Raw genomic sequence first — 16,038 nt, forward strand, 5'->3', positions numbered from 1 at the left:
TGACGTCTCCCCCTCCTTCCCCCGCCATGCCAAAGTACAAGCTGGCCGAGTACCGCTACGGCCGAGAGGAGATGTTAGCACTTTATGTCAAAGACAACAAGGTTAGTGGGGAAAACACACTATTTTGTTCTTTCTCTTCAGTGTTTCAGCTAGTTATGTCCTGATCCGACCACGATTGATGACTCGATTGAAATGTCTGTAACGGACATTTAATGTATTAATATCCTAATCAGTGTTTCAAATGTTAAGTTTATCATTCCAGATACATACTCTACTAGAAGGTTACATATCGTGAATGGATCACAACTATTTATTACGGTGCTAGTTTGAGCGCACAAAAACCTTTCAGCTAAGCTAAGCTAGCAAAATATTCTCAGATTTGGACTTCCGGGATCAATTACTCTTTTAAAAAGGTTTTTAACTGACAGCAAGGGTTGTTTTATAACAAACAGCCTACAAAAGTGTTTTAAAAGAAGAAAAAAAAGAATAAATGTATCTCTCCGTTCTGCTTAAAGACGAGCGACAGTGAGACGCAGCAGCTGTGTTTGAAAGTGACTTAACCCCAAAAACCAGATCGGGACGTCTCTAGTTTTGATCCTTTACCACCAGAGCTTTAGCTCAAGTGTTGATATTGCTTGAATTAATGTAATTCTTTTACCGTAAATGCATTTGACGCAAAGCAACTGATTGTATAGCAGCTCTACGTAACACTTGACGTTAGTAATTAGTTGCAGAACGGCACAAAGCCAATAAAATCTGTTGGAATAATTGTGTAAACGCTCGAAGTCTTACGGTGTGTCGGAGAAAGTCGTCACCGATGACGTGTCAGGTGTTAAAGGGTTAAACTTGAGTGGCAACACTAGGATGTAAAATCTTTTTCAAAATGTTTCACTACTAATTCAGGATTCGACTCCAACAAACGAGGCAATAGTGATCAAACCTCATGTAGAGCAAGAAACAGTGGCAGTAACTTTCTGTTTGTTTCATTTTCTTAATTTAAATGATCTTATAAATCCTTCAATTTAGCTTCTTTAAATCAGTAAATGTCTAGTTCAAGACATCATTACCTGGATAAACGAGAACCTTTATCAACTTGTTTTAGCAATACAAAAGGAACAACTGAAAAAACTAAATATGATCAGAAATCTTCTGTTAGCAGAGATAAAGATGAGAAGAATGTGGGGCCACATGACTGGTTATTTGTTGTTTTTAGATGATTATCGTCTCCGTCTTAGCAGAAGGGATAGCCTCAAATGGATAGCATCAAACCTGTGTGGGTTTTTTGTTTTGCTTTGTTGAAAAATGATTAAGAAAAAAATTGTTTTAAATCACAAATTCTTGTTATGAATTAGATGTATTTGTTTATTTTACGAGCCCCCAGTGGCTGCTTGGTGTACTGCGCCTTGCACCACTTTAGTTTTTTAAAAGACTTCAATGCGGAAGTTAAATAACTTGTAGTTTATTGACATTGATAAATGCAGACGAACTAATAAAAAACTCTTTTCTGCTCAGATGGTCAAACGTTTGTATGACTGAGCTGTCGATATCTGACTTTTTTAACTTTCATTTTTTGTTTTTGTTTGGAACAGTTTCTACGCTGTTTACATTTAGTTTCCCTTTTGAGATCTGAGGCATGAAGTTGAATCTTTTTATTGTTACTTTGATTATAATATAACTCTGGTTCTGGGGTCAACAGCAGTTAGTATCCCCTTAAAACCACTTTTATTGTGAAAGGCGATCCCACCGTGACATCAACAGGGCACCAAAAAGACTCGACCGTTGTTAAAATCCCACTTCGATCATGTTTTAATCTTTTTATAAATGTGTTTTTTTCCTTCTTAAATTATTATGATGCTGTTTTATCCAAAACTGGAAAACTTGCGGGACATAGTTTCTGCAAAGCGGCAGGAGTTCCTTAGAAATTCGCTGCTGAGTCGAGTCTTGTTGGTGTGGAGCAACCCCACCCCCCCTTCCCATTGTTCTGTTTTTAAGTGTAATAATTTATAATGTAGGATTATTTCAATCATCTGCTTCTTTTGTTTTGCCCAAAATAAACCAGTTATTAGAGATTTAAAAGGTGCTTATTATTCAAGTTTTAAGAGTCCATTTTTGTGGCGGCTTCTTTTACTTTGAAAGGTTGTGTTGTTAACTGGAGTTCCTGGTCTTTTCAGGTCCCAGAGGACATGCAGGATAAGGAGTTTGCTGCTATTCTGCAGGATGACCCCATGCAGCCGCTGGCACTGGTGCCTCTCACGGAGGAAGAGCAGGTCGGCTCCGTTGGGGTTTTTTTGTTTGTTTCTTTGTTTGCAACAGAGAAAGCCGTCCTGCTGGATGCTTTCCTCGCATTTCTCACATTCCTTTCGTCCGCTCTCCGCAGAGGAACTTCTCCATGTCTGTGAACAGTGTGGCAGTGCTGAGGCTCATGGGAAAAGGCGTGGGAGGGACCACCTCCGCTGGAGTGGCCCGCGGACGAGGGGCCACGCGAGGCGGGCGAGGTAACGAGAAATGTGAAGCTGGACAACCATGTTTAAGAGGAAACAAAACGGAGGCTTTTAATCTGAAAGTTAGAAGAAAAACAGGAATTCTTTATTTTGTAAATCAGTTTTTTTGCTTTTTTTTCCCGTCTAAGTCAGAGTTCTACAACCTTTAAAACTAAAATAAAAGTTTGGTCCAGTTTGTTACTGACGAAAACCAGGAAGAACCACAAAAATAAACACTTTATGTATTTATGGCCAGTAAATCAATCATTTTGAAACTGTAACTTTTACATTTTTACAAAATATTTTTCCTTTATATAGTAATTTTAAATACATTTATATGTATATATGTGTGTATATATATATATGTATATAAAATGAAATAAATACAAAAATTAAATAGTCTTTTAAAAAAATAAAATAAATGTAAAAAAATGAATACAAAAATAAAATGCAGAATTAAAAAAATATATATAAAACAGTTTTTTTTTAAAATAAAGAATAAAATAAAATCCAGCCTTTTTAAGTAATAAAAAACAAATAGATTTAAAAAATTAAATAAAAAAATAAATTTGAAGAAAATTTACCCTTTGATCAAATTTACTTGAAATGAAAATGTAATAAGTCAAATGTAATATTTTCCATTATTATTACGTTGATGCTTCCTCATTAATTTTCTCATTTTACTATCAAATATGACATTGTTGTAAAATCCCAACACAAAAGATCAAATCTTTGCATTTAAAATTGTTTACTTTTGAGAACTTTACTTCCAAACAGCAACAGATAATCAAATTAGCTTTTATTCTGACAGAATTGTAAACCTTTTACCATCATTTTGCTCAGTTTTCTGACATGATAAAAATCCAAACATGAAAGACAAATAAACCTAAAGGACAAGACCATTAGTTACTTAAATCATCTGTATTTTCCTTAAATCCAAAGAGCCACAATGAACGGATAAAGAAGCCACATATGATCACCAGAAAGATGTCTCACTCCAATTTTTTTTTTTGGTTTTATTATTATTACTTTCAAATTTTCTTCAAATTTAGGCAAGTCAAGGAGTGTTCCTGTGGCCTCCTGAACGCCTTTTATTTTGAAAATAATGCTCTGTTTTGTACTGCTTTGAGACCTCGATTGTTTTTATGATTCTACTTCATGTGTGAGTGTTCTGGTTGTTTTGTCTTGTAGTTTTGGTTGAGCTGAAGTTCTTTGTAAATACAGTTGATTTGATTTGGGACAAATCAAAGCTCCTCGTCCGTGTTGCAGGTCGAGGTCGTGGAGAAGGAGGATTCTACCAAAGAAGTATTGAAGAGTCGGAGGTGGGTTTCGGTCGGAGCGTCCGCGAGATCCACCGCAGTCAGAGCTGGGACGACCGGTGAGAACACGTCAAGCTTCTTCCTTTGTAGTTTTGTCCTGCACGCTTCCATCCGCTTGAACTTCCGCCTCCCGCTTTCCCTCAGAGGGAACGGTCGCTTCGAGAAGCCTCTGCGACGGGAGGCGGGGCGTCCCGGCTTTGAGGAGGCTGGAGGTCCCGGGGCTCCGGGGAGGAAGGACTACACCAGGGCCGACAGCGACAACTGGCGCACCCTCCGTGAGGAGCAGGAGGAGGACGAGGGGGAGCCGGGCACCACCTGGAGGCACGGCGGGCCCCGCAGGGACGGTACGGCAGAACCTGTGTTTTTAATAAAACGCCACGATCGCGCTGGGAGGCAGGAAAACATCCTTGAATGTTTGCTGAAATTCATGAAACTGATGGAGTTCCCGGTCTGCCCCAGATGGTGGTCCGCGCTCAGCAGGCTGGCGGGACCACAGCGGTCCGGGCGAAAGTCGCAGGAGGAAGTTCGACTTCGACTTCCGGGACTCTGAGGGTCACGGCGCTGGGCGCCGGCGAGCGGGGAGTGAGGGGATCGAGGACGACCGAGACGGTCTGCCGGAGTGGTGCACGGAGGACGCGGAGGAGGACGGAGAGATGGGCACCTTCGACTCCTCGGGGGCTTTCATGCCCTTGAAGGTACGACCAACTCAGAATGGCTTTTGTCTGATGATGGAGGACATTTATTCAGAAAAATAAGGTCAAAATACAATTTGTCAGTATTTCTTTATTCAAATTGTTGCGTTAAAAGCAGAAAAACTCCAATATTGCTCAGCGTACACAAATAACACAACAAAACCAGTAAATACATGGTTTTGTGGTATTGTTCACATTCATTGTCGTGTTTTTGAATCTTTTGTGTTTATTCAAATAGTTATGATTTAATGGAAACAGTGGAACTGCAATTTTTGTGGACATTGTTAGAATTTTGATAACGTTTTTTGCATATATATATATATATATATATATATATATATATATATAAAATTTAAATCACAATTTACACTTGATGGGGAATCCCGAAAAGTGAGAGCAGGAGATCTTGTAAACAGAGAGGGTCTCTGCTATGGGGAAGGAAAGGGGAGGCGGGGTTACTCCACCAAGAGTCCCGCCCACAACTCAGGAGTGAATTTCTCACAAACTCCTGCTACACTTCAGAAACTATGTCTTAGTAAACAGTTTTTTTTTTAAATTTAGTCTAAAACGACATAATCATAACAGAAAGAGCACCGAGAAAGGCTTCATAACAGATTGAGAGCTGATCAGAGTAGGATTTTAAAAGTTTTTTGTCTTTAGTGTTTTTGTGTGAAACATCGTTTAGAAACTCCGGTGTGGATTTGTTTACTCTACAGAAAGGCGGGAAGGACACAATCCTGGAGGATGAGCTGGAGTTTAAGGGCATCGAGGAGGAGGAGGAGGATGAGGAAGACGGTTTTCCTGACGCAGAGAAGAACACAGAAGGAGACAAAGACAAAGGTAAAGATTTCTCCGATCATTAGTGACGACTTTAGATGTTTAAATGCAAATGTCTGATCTCCATGTGTGGTTCCTTTCACAGCGATTCCTCAGTTTTCCCTCCCGGAGAGTAAAGACGTCTCGTTGGTGGACGACAAGACGAAGCCAGTTTCAGTCTCCTCCTCTTCCTCTCTTCCGACTCACTGCGCTCCTCCGTCTCTGGAGCCTCAGCCGGCGCCTCAGGTGGTGGACAACAGTCAGCTGAGCAACAGCCACTCTGTCAAGAGCAACAGCACACCTCATGAGGGTACGGTTCCTTTGTTTGGACAAGTGAGGGTTTAGTTTTTTAATTTGGATGAATGCATTAAGTTTTGGATAAACTGTTTCTAATTCATTTCCTATTGCTAAAAGTTTTAGTTTTTTTATTTATCTTTGTCTAAAGTAAATGTCACAATGATTTAAACAAATGGTTAGAACTTCATTACACGCTATTGTTTTTTTTTACAGACATAGTCATTTTTTCAGCAGACTCCTGGCTAATTCACCTTTCAATGCTGGAGCTGTTTGCTGGTGACAACAAAGACCATTCGACGGTTTACACTTTTGACGTAATTCTACTGGGTTCTGATGCTAATGCAGCTTTATTAACCTGACGTAAAACGTTGCTTATATATTTTGTTAACCGCATTTACAAAAACAGTATTTTGAAGAGTCCGTGTTATTTTGCAGTCAGAGTTATAATAATTTAAAGAGCATCAATACTGGAGCTGAAGCTTCATTGTTAGAGTTAACATATTGATTTAGAAAGGAACTCTTTGGAAAGAAATCAATCATTTTTATGTCAAGTTTTGTAGCTGTCGACCATGAAGAATTACATTTGTCTTGGAAAAATAAACTGCATCCACTGCTACCTGGTATTAAGGGAACCGTTCTTAAGCATCACTCTTAACACTTCAGGGTTGAATTACTGTAACTCTTCAACATCAACGACACAATTATCATAACTCTATTAGATCCTGACATGGAGATAAAAGCAGCTTTGCACCGATATGCAACACTTTTACTTTTGTTGGTTAGATATTCAATGTTAAATGTTTCGTATCAAAGCTGCTTTTTTTTGCATCGGAATCCATTGAAATTGTAATAACTGTGCAAATAGTGGAAGAGTTGCGTCAAAAAGCGTGTTTTTTAGGTGTCTCTGGTGACATAGCCGGTGCTAAAGGTTACCGGCACAAAATTCATACCAAATCAAACCTGTTGGACCTTCTAGCGCCCCCTTGTGGGCTATTTCAAGAGAATCTGGCTACAGAGAAAAAATATGGTGCCTGGAAATTAATATCCGGAAGTCCCTCCCTCTGCCAGCGCCGGCCACAAGAAAAAAGTTTTAAACTTTTGACCTTTTTCCCGTTTCGTCTCTCTTTTATCGACCCTTTTTGCCGTTAAAAAAACGGTCTTTCGCGACTCTGATCATCTGATTCACAGAGAAAAAAACAGTTTATTCACATTCAAAAACATTAAAGCTGATAGTTCTGAAAAAGTTTTAAAATATAATTTTGAAAGGGTTTCCTAAAGTTTAGGAAATTTCCGCTTACGCAACCGGCTAAAGTTACGGTTTCTGCTTGACTCTGACGCCGTCTTGCGTGTGACCAGAAGCCGCTCACCTATTTGGCCAATCACAAACTGAGGCTGTTTGACATCCGGCGTTAAGAAAAGAAAAAAATAGAAGAACCTGTGAGAATTTCTGCGAATTCAGAACTTTTTTTTAGCTTAAGACCTCAGTAGTGAATCAAGATGAGCGGTCTCAGATAAAGTCAGCTCTGTACACTCACATTAAATCATCGTTTTGTCTTAACGTTTCAGACTTGGCTCCCATCGGGGTCTCCAAACCCCAGCTGAGTCCCGGCTCCTCCTCCTCCTCCTCCTCCTCCTCTGGTCTGCGTCCTCCAGCTCCCTCCTCTGCCGCTGCTGCTCTCCTTCCTCCTACTGGAGGAGACGCTGAGGACGATGATGGCATGAAACACCTGCAGCAGGTACGAGCCGGCAGGAAGTTAGCGGAATCATTGCGTCTGAAGCTTCAGTATTTTGACCTTTATTGGGTTTAAACTACTGATAGTCGACTAATCAGGTAATGGGCAACACATCTTAACCATCATTAGCTTTAAATTAACTAAAAACTAGATATATAGCATTACCTGTGATAATGCTAGTGTGAATGCTGGAAGCTGAATCTGGCTGCTGAATATGCTGAAGCTAATAGCTGCAAACGCTGAAGCTGAATTAGCTCAAATATGAGTTCAATGGTGTGAAACGACATTATTCAGTCACTATAGAATTATTTACATCCGACACTTTTTCATGGGAATTGTTATAGAATCTTGTAGTGGCTGCACACATTAAAACTATTCCAGTGAGAACACCCTTCCTGTGTTTATATTACTTTTTGTTACGTGTTTTATTCACTTCCTGGTTTGCAGTGGACCCCATAATGATTTAGTTGACTTAGACATGCCTGTTCTAAATTCCAAGTAATATTTCTGTTTGAATATTATTGTTTATTTGTTTATGCTAGATGTTATTTCTGTTAAAAATGTATTTATTTGAAAGCTAATTGGGTTGGTCTGGTGAGGAGGAGGAGGAGCTATAAAAGGACCTCTAGTTCTATTGAGGGGGGTGTTGTTGCTCTTGCCAGGTATGTTGTAAATTGGTTAATTTGAGTTAAAAAGACATAAAGAAGGATACATACAAATTCTGTAGTGGACAGCGGTTTTGTACACCTTACAAATGGCAAATTAGACAAAAAAATGAAAAAAACTTAAATTAGCCAAAATACCTAGCATGCAGCTGAAATATTAGCCTAAGTCCAAAAAAACCTAAAAATCAAAAAATCCAAAATAGCTATCATACATCTAAAATATTAGCTAAACTCCAAATTACCCTAAAAAACCTTAATAAATGCCAAAATAGTCCAAAAACATAGCAGAATACCGTTATAACTTTCATCTTTACTACACTCTGACTCCATATAATATAAAGTAACGACTATAAAATTATCTGTCGACTATTTTAACAGTTGATCAGTCGAGTGGTCGTGGCAGCCCTGTTATAAATGATTGGGTGCTCCTGTTGATGACGGTTTGCTGCGTGTCCACAGGAGGCGGAGAAGATGGTAGCATCGCTGCAGGACACCTCTCTGGAGGAGGAGTGCTTCACCCAGGCGCTGCAGCAGCAGGAGAGCAGGAACACGGCGGCCGCTCTTCCGCTCAGCCACGAGGCGGCCATGAAGTGGTTCTACAAAGACCCCCAGGGGGAGATCCAGGGTACGCTAGCGCTAGCTTACACACACGCCTCCTTCCCCGTGCAGACTAGCTAACGGCGCCGTCTCCACGCCAGGTCCCTTCACCACGGTGGAGATGTGCGAGTGGTTCCAGGCCGGATACTTCACCATGAGCCTGCTGGTGAAGCGGGGCTGCGACGAGGGCTTTCAGCCTTTGGGGGACGTCATAAAGATGTGGGGCCGCGTGCCCTTCGCCCCCGGGCCCTCCCCGCCTCCCCTGCTGGTGAGACAGCTCCCACCAACGCAGCGCCCGCAGCCCAACCGGGGGCCCGCCGGGACTGTGAGTCAGAGCTCAGCCAACCTGGAGGATTTCTGGGAGGGGGGGTGACGGTTTAAAAAGTCTTAACGCTAATATTTGTTCTTGAGAAAACTCTGTTTTTCTGTTTTTTATTAGACGGCGACAAATTCTGCCGAATTCTTAGTTAAAAAACGTTCATTTTTGGATGTTTTTTTCCTACTTTTTAGGGCAACCTGGACCAGGAGCGCCTGAAGAAACAACAGGAGATAGCAGCAGCAGCTATTTATCAGCAGCTCCAGCAACAGCAGCAGCTTTTCCAGCTCATTAACAGGTGGGGGCGGACACCCCAGCAGCTTCTCCAGGGGTTACACAACAAACCAGATAACAGGGAGTCACTAGAGATCTGCAAACCGTTTGAAGGGTGTTTTACCGGGAAGAGAGGCAAAACGTGTCATTTAATAGTGATTTCTCCGTCAAATACTTGATTTATCATATGTGTGTCGTATAGACAATATAAAGGTTGAACATCGGTGGTAAAAACATGAAGTCCATTAGACATACGAGACGCAAATTACGCACAACTGCGTGAGATTTAGAGAATAACTGGGTATAAACTACGTAAACAATACATGTAAAAATCGCTAATCTCGGATATCATAACATTTCTGTACTCGATTTATCTGCGACAAATTAGAAATACCAGAGTATTCGGATACTTCTTACACCTCCAAGTTTTACTACACACTACTACTTCTAAAGATGGTGAATCTGCGATCTCGAATGTCACAATTATTTGTACTAAATTTTACAGGGGGGAAAGTGAATGTTTTAGTATTCTCGTATAAGGGCCACTAAAAATAAAAGTATATTATTTAATATTTATTAATAAAAGTCATAAGTATACGCCTTTATTCTCCTAATTTTATGAGATTTAAAAATAAAATTTTCTTTATAAAGTGGCCCTAATTTGAACTACACTCTACAATATTTATAAAGATCATGATTTTGCGATCCTCAAATACTATCTTTTTCTTGGAGAGATCATATATACGATAGTATTCTTGTACTCGTTTCAGCCGTAAATGTTTATAACTTTATTTAAAACCTTTTTCTGCCCTCTCTCTTGTCTGTTTGTGTGCAGGTGCAGTGAGCAGGGTATGATGCCTTCGATGAACAGGTCGATGTCTGTGCCAGATACAGGGTCCATGTGGGACATGCATACCTCAGCTTCACAGCCGTCAGGTCGGTTTGACCGCCTCTTTGCCCCTCGGAGGGTCACAGACTTCAGACTCAAGAGCATCGTGTGCCCTGATCTTTGTCTTGCAGGCAGTGAAGCCAGTCTTTGGGACATAACAATGAATTCTTCAACTCAGGGTCCAACTCTCGAACATCTTCAGAAGGTAATTCGGCTGAAAACTTGTTGGATTAGTTTAACGTAGAGCCCTCAGGGAGACGGGAGAACAAACGAAATAAGATTTGATTGGATGTTCTCCTTAAGCTCCAGGAGAGGCGAGACGCCGAACTCAGGGCAAAGCGCGAGGAGGAGGAGCAGCGCAAGCGAAGGGAGGAGAAAAGGAGGCAACAAGAGGAGCAGAAACGAAGGGAGGAAGAGGAGATCTTCAGGCGCAAGGTGAGCTGAAGAACGAGCAGCAGTTTGGGGAAACCTTTCCGCGTCTGAACGGGTTTTTGTTTTCCAGCGCCAGCAGGAGCTGATCATGAAGCTGCTGCAGCAGGCCCCCCAGCAGGCGGGGGCGGGCAGCTCCAGCTGGAGCGGGGGCTCGTCCGGGCTGTCGAAGGCCGGGAAGTCGACTCTGGCGCTGCTGGAGATGCAGCAGGAGGCGGAGCGGCTCCTGAAGCAGCAGCGCGCTCAGCAGCAGCGGGAGCGGGTGAGTCTCCGGACGCCGCCGCGTTAACCCCGACCAGCCCGCACGCTCACGTGACTCCTCTGCCCGCAGCACTCGGGCCTGTCCATGGGGAGCTCCTCCATGGGGGGGCAGTGGGCGGACGGTGTGGGCATGTGGGGGGCGCTGGAGTCCAAGAGCGGCAGCGGCGGCTCCTCGAGCAGCATGGGCTTGTGGGACGAAGCCCTGAAGAACCAGGCTGGCCTGCGCGGGAACAGCAACAACCTGGGCCTGAAGAACAGCCGCAGCAGCCCCTCCCTCAAGTAGGTGACCCCCCCGTGTGAGCGGCGGGTTTGATCCCGTCGGTCGGTGTTGTGACCTGCGGCGTCTCCCTCAGCGAGCAGTACATGATGCGGCGGAAGAGGACGGAGGAGGAGGAGAAGCTTCTGAAGCTCCTGCAGGGCATGAAGCCTCAGGACGGCTTCACCACCTGGTGTGAGCAGATGCTGCACGCTCTCAACAGCTCCGCCAACAACTCCTCCAGCTCTCTGGACGGTAGGCCACGCCCCTTCAGCTGGACGAGACCCTACCCTGTGCTCCGCTAACCTCTGCTGTCTTTGTGAAGTTGCCACCATCGTGGCGTACCTGAAGGAGGTGGAGTCTCCCTATGCAGTGCTGGATTTCATCCGGTCGTACCTTGGGGACACAGTGGAAGCCAAAGAGTTTGCCAAACAGTTTCTGGAGCGCCGTGCCAAACAGAAAGCCAACCAACAGAGGCAACAGCAGCAGCAGGTCGGTCTGAGCGCCGCGTCGCCACGGGAGACCAGAGAGAGAGACCACGCCTCTTTGACGGCCGTCTTTATGTTCTGTGGAGAATTATCATAATTTTCTGACAGAATACCAGCTCCACCATGAAGGAAAATAGATCAATAAAATATGAAACTATTGAGCTAAAATTATGACAAAAAAGTCTAATAAACAGAATAAAGTAAAATTAGGAGGAAAAAAGGAGAAAAATCTGTTTTACAAGAAAGTCAATTTTTTATGTGGGAAAATGATGAAAAAATTGTTGTAAAATTATGAGAAATGGGTCAAAGTTTTAAAAGTATGAAGTCGTAATAGTTTTTGAATAGTCTTGAATATTTTTTAATTATGCAAGAACAAAAATATGACAAGACAATTTCAATTTTTACAACAATAAATTCGTAAAATTTATTTAAAAAAAGGAACATTTTACTAGAAAAGCTGTGAAATTATGAGGTAAAAAAAAGCCAAAATTAAAAAAATATGACAAATGATGCAAAAAAGTTAAAATTATTAGAAAATGTTTTAAATTATGCAAGAATAGTCATAATTATAACAAGGAAACGTAACATTTTACAAGAACAAAGTTGTTAAATTATGAGGAAAAGACAAAATTTTACAAAAAAGTTGTGAAATTTTGAGAGGAAAAAGCAAAAATTTTGTTGAATAGGTGAAGAAATGTTGCAAGAAATGTACAATTCTTTTCTAATAATTTACATTTATGTGAGAATAAAGTCATACAATTATAAGAAAATGTAAAATTTTAAACAAGTAAAATTGTGATATTATGAGAAGATAAAATTTTACCAAAAGTCACAAAAAAGGTTAAAATTTTGGGAGCAATGCGTTTACATTTTTCAAGAAAAGTTGTAAAATAAAAGAAGAAAAGTCAAAATGTTACAAGAGCAAAGTTTTAATATTTCTAGAGTCATACAATTATTACATTTTTTACAAGAATAAAGTCATAAAATATGAGAAGAAAACTTGAAATTTTACAAGAAAGTTCTGACATTTTGAGAAAAAAAGTCAATACATTTTTGGAAGTCAAAATTTTACAAGAATCGTAAAAAATTGTAACAAAAAATGTGAAGTTTTTTTTTTAATACAAAAGAATAAAGTTTTAAAATTATTAGACAAAAGGTTCGCTTGTAATGTTCTCAAAAAAGCACGACTTTATTTGTAAAATTACAACTCTTAGAAGCATCATTTTTTGACTTTATTCTTTTAAATTGTTGAATTTCTGACTTTTTCCTCAGAATTTTACTTTATCTCCTGTAATTCTGACAAAAAATAGCAGAGAAAATGTTTCTAAAATGTCTCGTTATTTGTATTTATCTCCAGTTGTCGAAGGATGTGGGGGGGCTGAACATGAACTTCCCTCTGCAGGTAAACTCCCACAATCCCCTCTGGTTCTGTCCGTAGACGGTCATGTTTTGATGGCGTCTTGTGTTCCGCAGGACTCGATGCGAGGTATGAACCCGAGCACCCTGCAGTCCGTGTTCCAGTCCAACCACATGGGGAAGGCTGGTCTCTATGACAACCAGGGAGGAAAGATGAAGAAGAAACCGCCCATGATGCTGCACTCTGACCCCAGCATCTTAGGTGAGTGGTCATCCGACGGTTTACTGCGTCTCCTCTGTCCTCGGATCAAAGTAAGAGTTTCAATTGTGGTGACTAAGAGAAAAACATTCAGAACTTACATCATTTTTATGATTCTGAAGGAAGTTTTATTTTGAAAACCACTTGAGACTCCAAGAGTTTAGCATCACCTAAAATGGTAAAAACACTGAAGAATGGAGGTTTAATGAATGTTCACACATTAGAAACATCTTTGACAAATCTACAACTTAGTTTGAATAAATCTTTGTAAAACATCTACAAACTGTTTTTAAAACTTAATTTAATTTAAATACATTTTAATGTGAAAAAATCGGTTTCCCCTTAACATTTGAGAGAAAAGTTAAGGTGTAATATAAGGGAAAATATCTATTTTGACTTTTTATGTTTTCACTTTTATTGCTGCATCATAAAATTAACTAAAGTTTAGTTTTTTAGTTTGAACTTATGGGAAAATATAGATCACATTTGAATGAACACGACACAAAATCTAGGAAACAAAAAAAGCAGCTGCAGATATTTTAGTTGATAAAAAACTAAATCGTGTATAAGAAACATTTAGGAATTTTCTTTAGGGGAGCCAAGTTATGAAGGCCTCCGTTAGATTTCCCCTTAACTTTTAAGGGGAAAGTTAAGGGGAAATCTAACGGAAAATAACTAGTTTTACATTAAATTCACATTAAAATGCAGAAGTTGGCGTCTGATTTCTTCAGCTTCAGAAGCAAAACAAATCAGACGCCAACAGACGCCAACTCAGACGCATTTTAACATGATTTATTGTAAAACTATTTTCCCTTTAATCTTATAAACACCTAAATAAAGGATTTGAGGCATTGGTTTGAAATAGAACTTTCATCACTAGAAATGTTCAATAAAAACTTATTTTGGTCATGAATAAACATAAAAACTAGACCTAAAAGTACATGGTGGGTTGACTCCCCCTATGGTGTGATCCGGGTCTTCCTGCCACTGAACTTGTTTTTGAGCAGCGCTGCCCCCCAGAGGAGCAGTGATGGAACTGCAGGTGTATTTGGCTTTGATGTTTGAAAATGTCAAAAAAAAGTTCATGGGACCGTCCCAGAGAGGGAAAAATGACTTTTTCAAAATATTACGAGACACTATAAAGAAAATGTACATGTGGGTGTGTTCAGATGAACAGGAAGGTTAAATGTTGTATGGAGTCGAATCAGCGTCATGTTGAAGAGAATAAAAACATTATAGATTTGAACTGGAAACAAAACAGAAAAACAAATTAAGTTTTAAGCTCAAAGGAAATATTGAAAATTAAAATTGTATATGAATAAAAATGATTTTAAACTGAAAAGAAATTTATGAAAAATGTTGTCAATTTGATTCTTGACTAAAAAAAAAACTAAAACTGTCATAAAAAACTAAAGTTTTATGACTAACAGCTGCTGATTTTCAATTTAATTTTTTTCTTTTTTGTTTCTCTTTTTTGCTTTCAATCTTTCACTTACAGTCAAAGATACAGACCACAGTGCAGTTGAACAACTTTTTGAAAAAAAAAAATATTTTAATTAAATTTTTTTATAAAGCATCCACATTTTTTATCATAGCAGATGCATAAATAATCTTTGTCAAATGTTAATATTTATTTGGTTTTAGCTTCAGGAAATCTGTGAAGACATTTTGCTTTTACATATACTATCAGTTTTTTTATTAAAATATCACATTTTAAAATGTATTTTAAGCTTAATATGAGTGTGTGTATATATTTAACTTATTTATTTTTTAACATTTCCTCAGAGTTCAGAATGTATTTTTGAGTTTAAAACGGTTTAATTCAATTTATTTTGTATTCAAATCTCACATTTTCAATATTTCTTGAGATTAAATATTTTTTGTTATCTTTTTAAAAATATTTCCTTAATCTTTAGAATGTGTATTTTGGAAGTAAAACATTTTTGTTTCAATTTTTTAATATTTCCTTTCAGTTTAAATTATATATATTTTACTTATTTATACTTTTTATTGTTCCATATGTCCTTAAAGTTTAGTGTGTTTTTGAGTAAAAACTGTTCATATTTATTCTGAAAAAAAATATATACAATCAGATTTTTTTTTAATTCATATCACATATTTTCAGTATTTTTTATTTTTGTGCTCAAAATAGACTATTTTGAATGTACTTATTTTTTCAATATGTCCTTAATGTTTAGAATGTGTTTTTGAGTCTATAACGGTTATAATTTTTAATGATCTGTTTTCATCACTGACCGTGATCTGACCTTGATTTGACCCCTTCTTTCGGCTCAGAGTCGAACCCGTGAGAGTCATCTGTCCCGCCGGCCGTTGCCGCCGCCATCCTTTGACTCCGCCTCTGCTCTTCTCCCCCTCTGCAGGGTACTCATTCCCCAACACGGGCGAGTGTCTGAGCCTGAACGAGATGGAGATGGTGGAGGATTACTGATGTGAAGCAGCGCAGCAGCAATAGCTACCTGAGGCCTTTTCTGTCTTTTAATCAGACAAACCTGATGACGAATGTGCACTGCTGGGGGAAACCGGGGAGGGGTCGGGAGGGGAGCGCGCACGAGGGTGGGGGTTGGGGAGGGGGCTCCCTCTCGCCCCCCGGTGGGTGGAGGACAAGGGCTCCCTGCTGCACCCGTTGATCACTATAGCAGGGGAGAGGGTGGCGGGCGGCTTCCTCCGGCACTCAAAACGTTTAAGCACCTTATTCTGAACTAATGCACTTTATTGAGATCGGATTCGAACCGTTTGATTGACAGGTGGAGGTGGGCGGAGTCACGGGCGGAGTTTGTTTTTTTGTTCACAGTCAGGGGGACCTTTAGTTGAAACCAGAGAGCGAATCCTTTCTCAAAAGACAAACACTGTTGATATTTCTCTTTTTTGAGCTTTTTTTTTTTTTTTTTTTT

General features: G+C 39.9%; 1 protein-coding gene across 1 annotated transcript in view; it reads left to right on the top strand.

Moving 5' to 3' along the window:
* gigyf1a (GRB10 interacting GYF protein 1a) overlaps positions 1-16,038 on the top strand; it is a gene marked incomplete in the record, with an annotated part of 26,936 nt that overhangs the window by 9,774 nt on the left and 1,124 nt on the right. The window contains 22 exon segments of the mRNA XM_024287810.2: positions 1-101; positions 2,172-2,267; positions 2,378-2,495; positions 3,750-3,858; positions 3,944-4,143; positions 4,259-4,494; positions 5,208-5,331; positions 5,414-5,617; positions 7,171-7,340; positions 8,462-8,627; positions 8,701-8,924; positions 9,110-9,213; positions 10,024-10,124; positions 10,209-10,282; positions 10,381-10,512; positions 10,580-10,768; positions 10,838-11,046; positions 11,121-11,278; positions 11,349-11,515; positions 12,869-12,913; positions 12,985-13,129; positions 15,508-16,030. Coding sequence (XP_024143578.1) covers positions 1-101; positions 2,172-2,267; positions 2,378-2,495; positions 3,750-3,858; positions 3,944-4,143; positions 4,259-4,494; positions 5,208-5,331; positions 5,414-5,617; positions 7,171-7,340; positions 8,462-8,627; positions 8,701-8,924; positions 9,110-9,213; positions 10,024-10,124; positions 10,209-10,282; positions 10,381-10,512; positions 10,580-10,768; positions 10,838-11,046; positions 11,121-11,278; positions 11,349-11,515; positions 12,869-12,913; positions 12,985-13,129; positions 15,508-15,575 — 3,140 coding nt within the window.

The sequence above is a fragment of the Oryzias melastigma genome, linkage group LG18 (genome assembly GCF_002922805.2).
Source record: "Oryzias melastigma strain HK-1 linkage group LG18, ASM292280v2, whole genome shotgun sequence".
Lineage (NCBI taxonomy): Eukaryota > Metazoa > Chordata > Actinopteri > Beloniformes > Adrianichthyidae > Oryzias > Oryzias melastigma.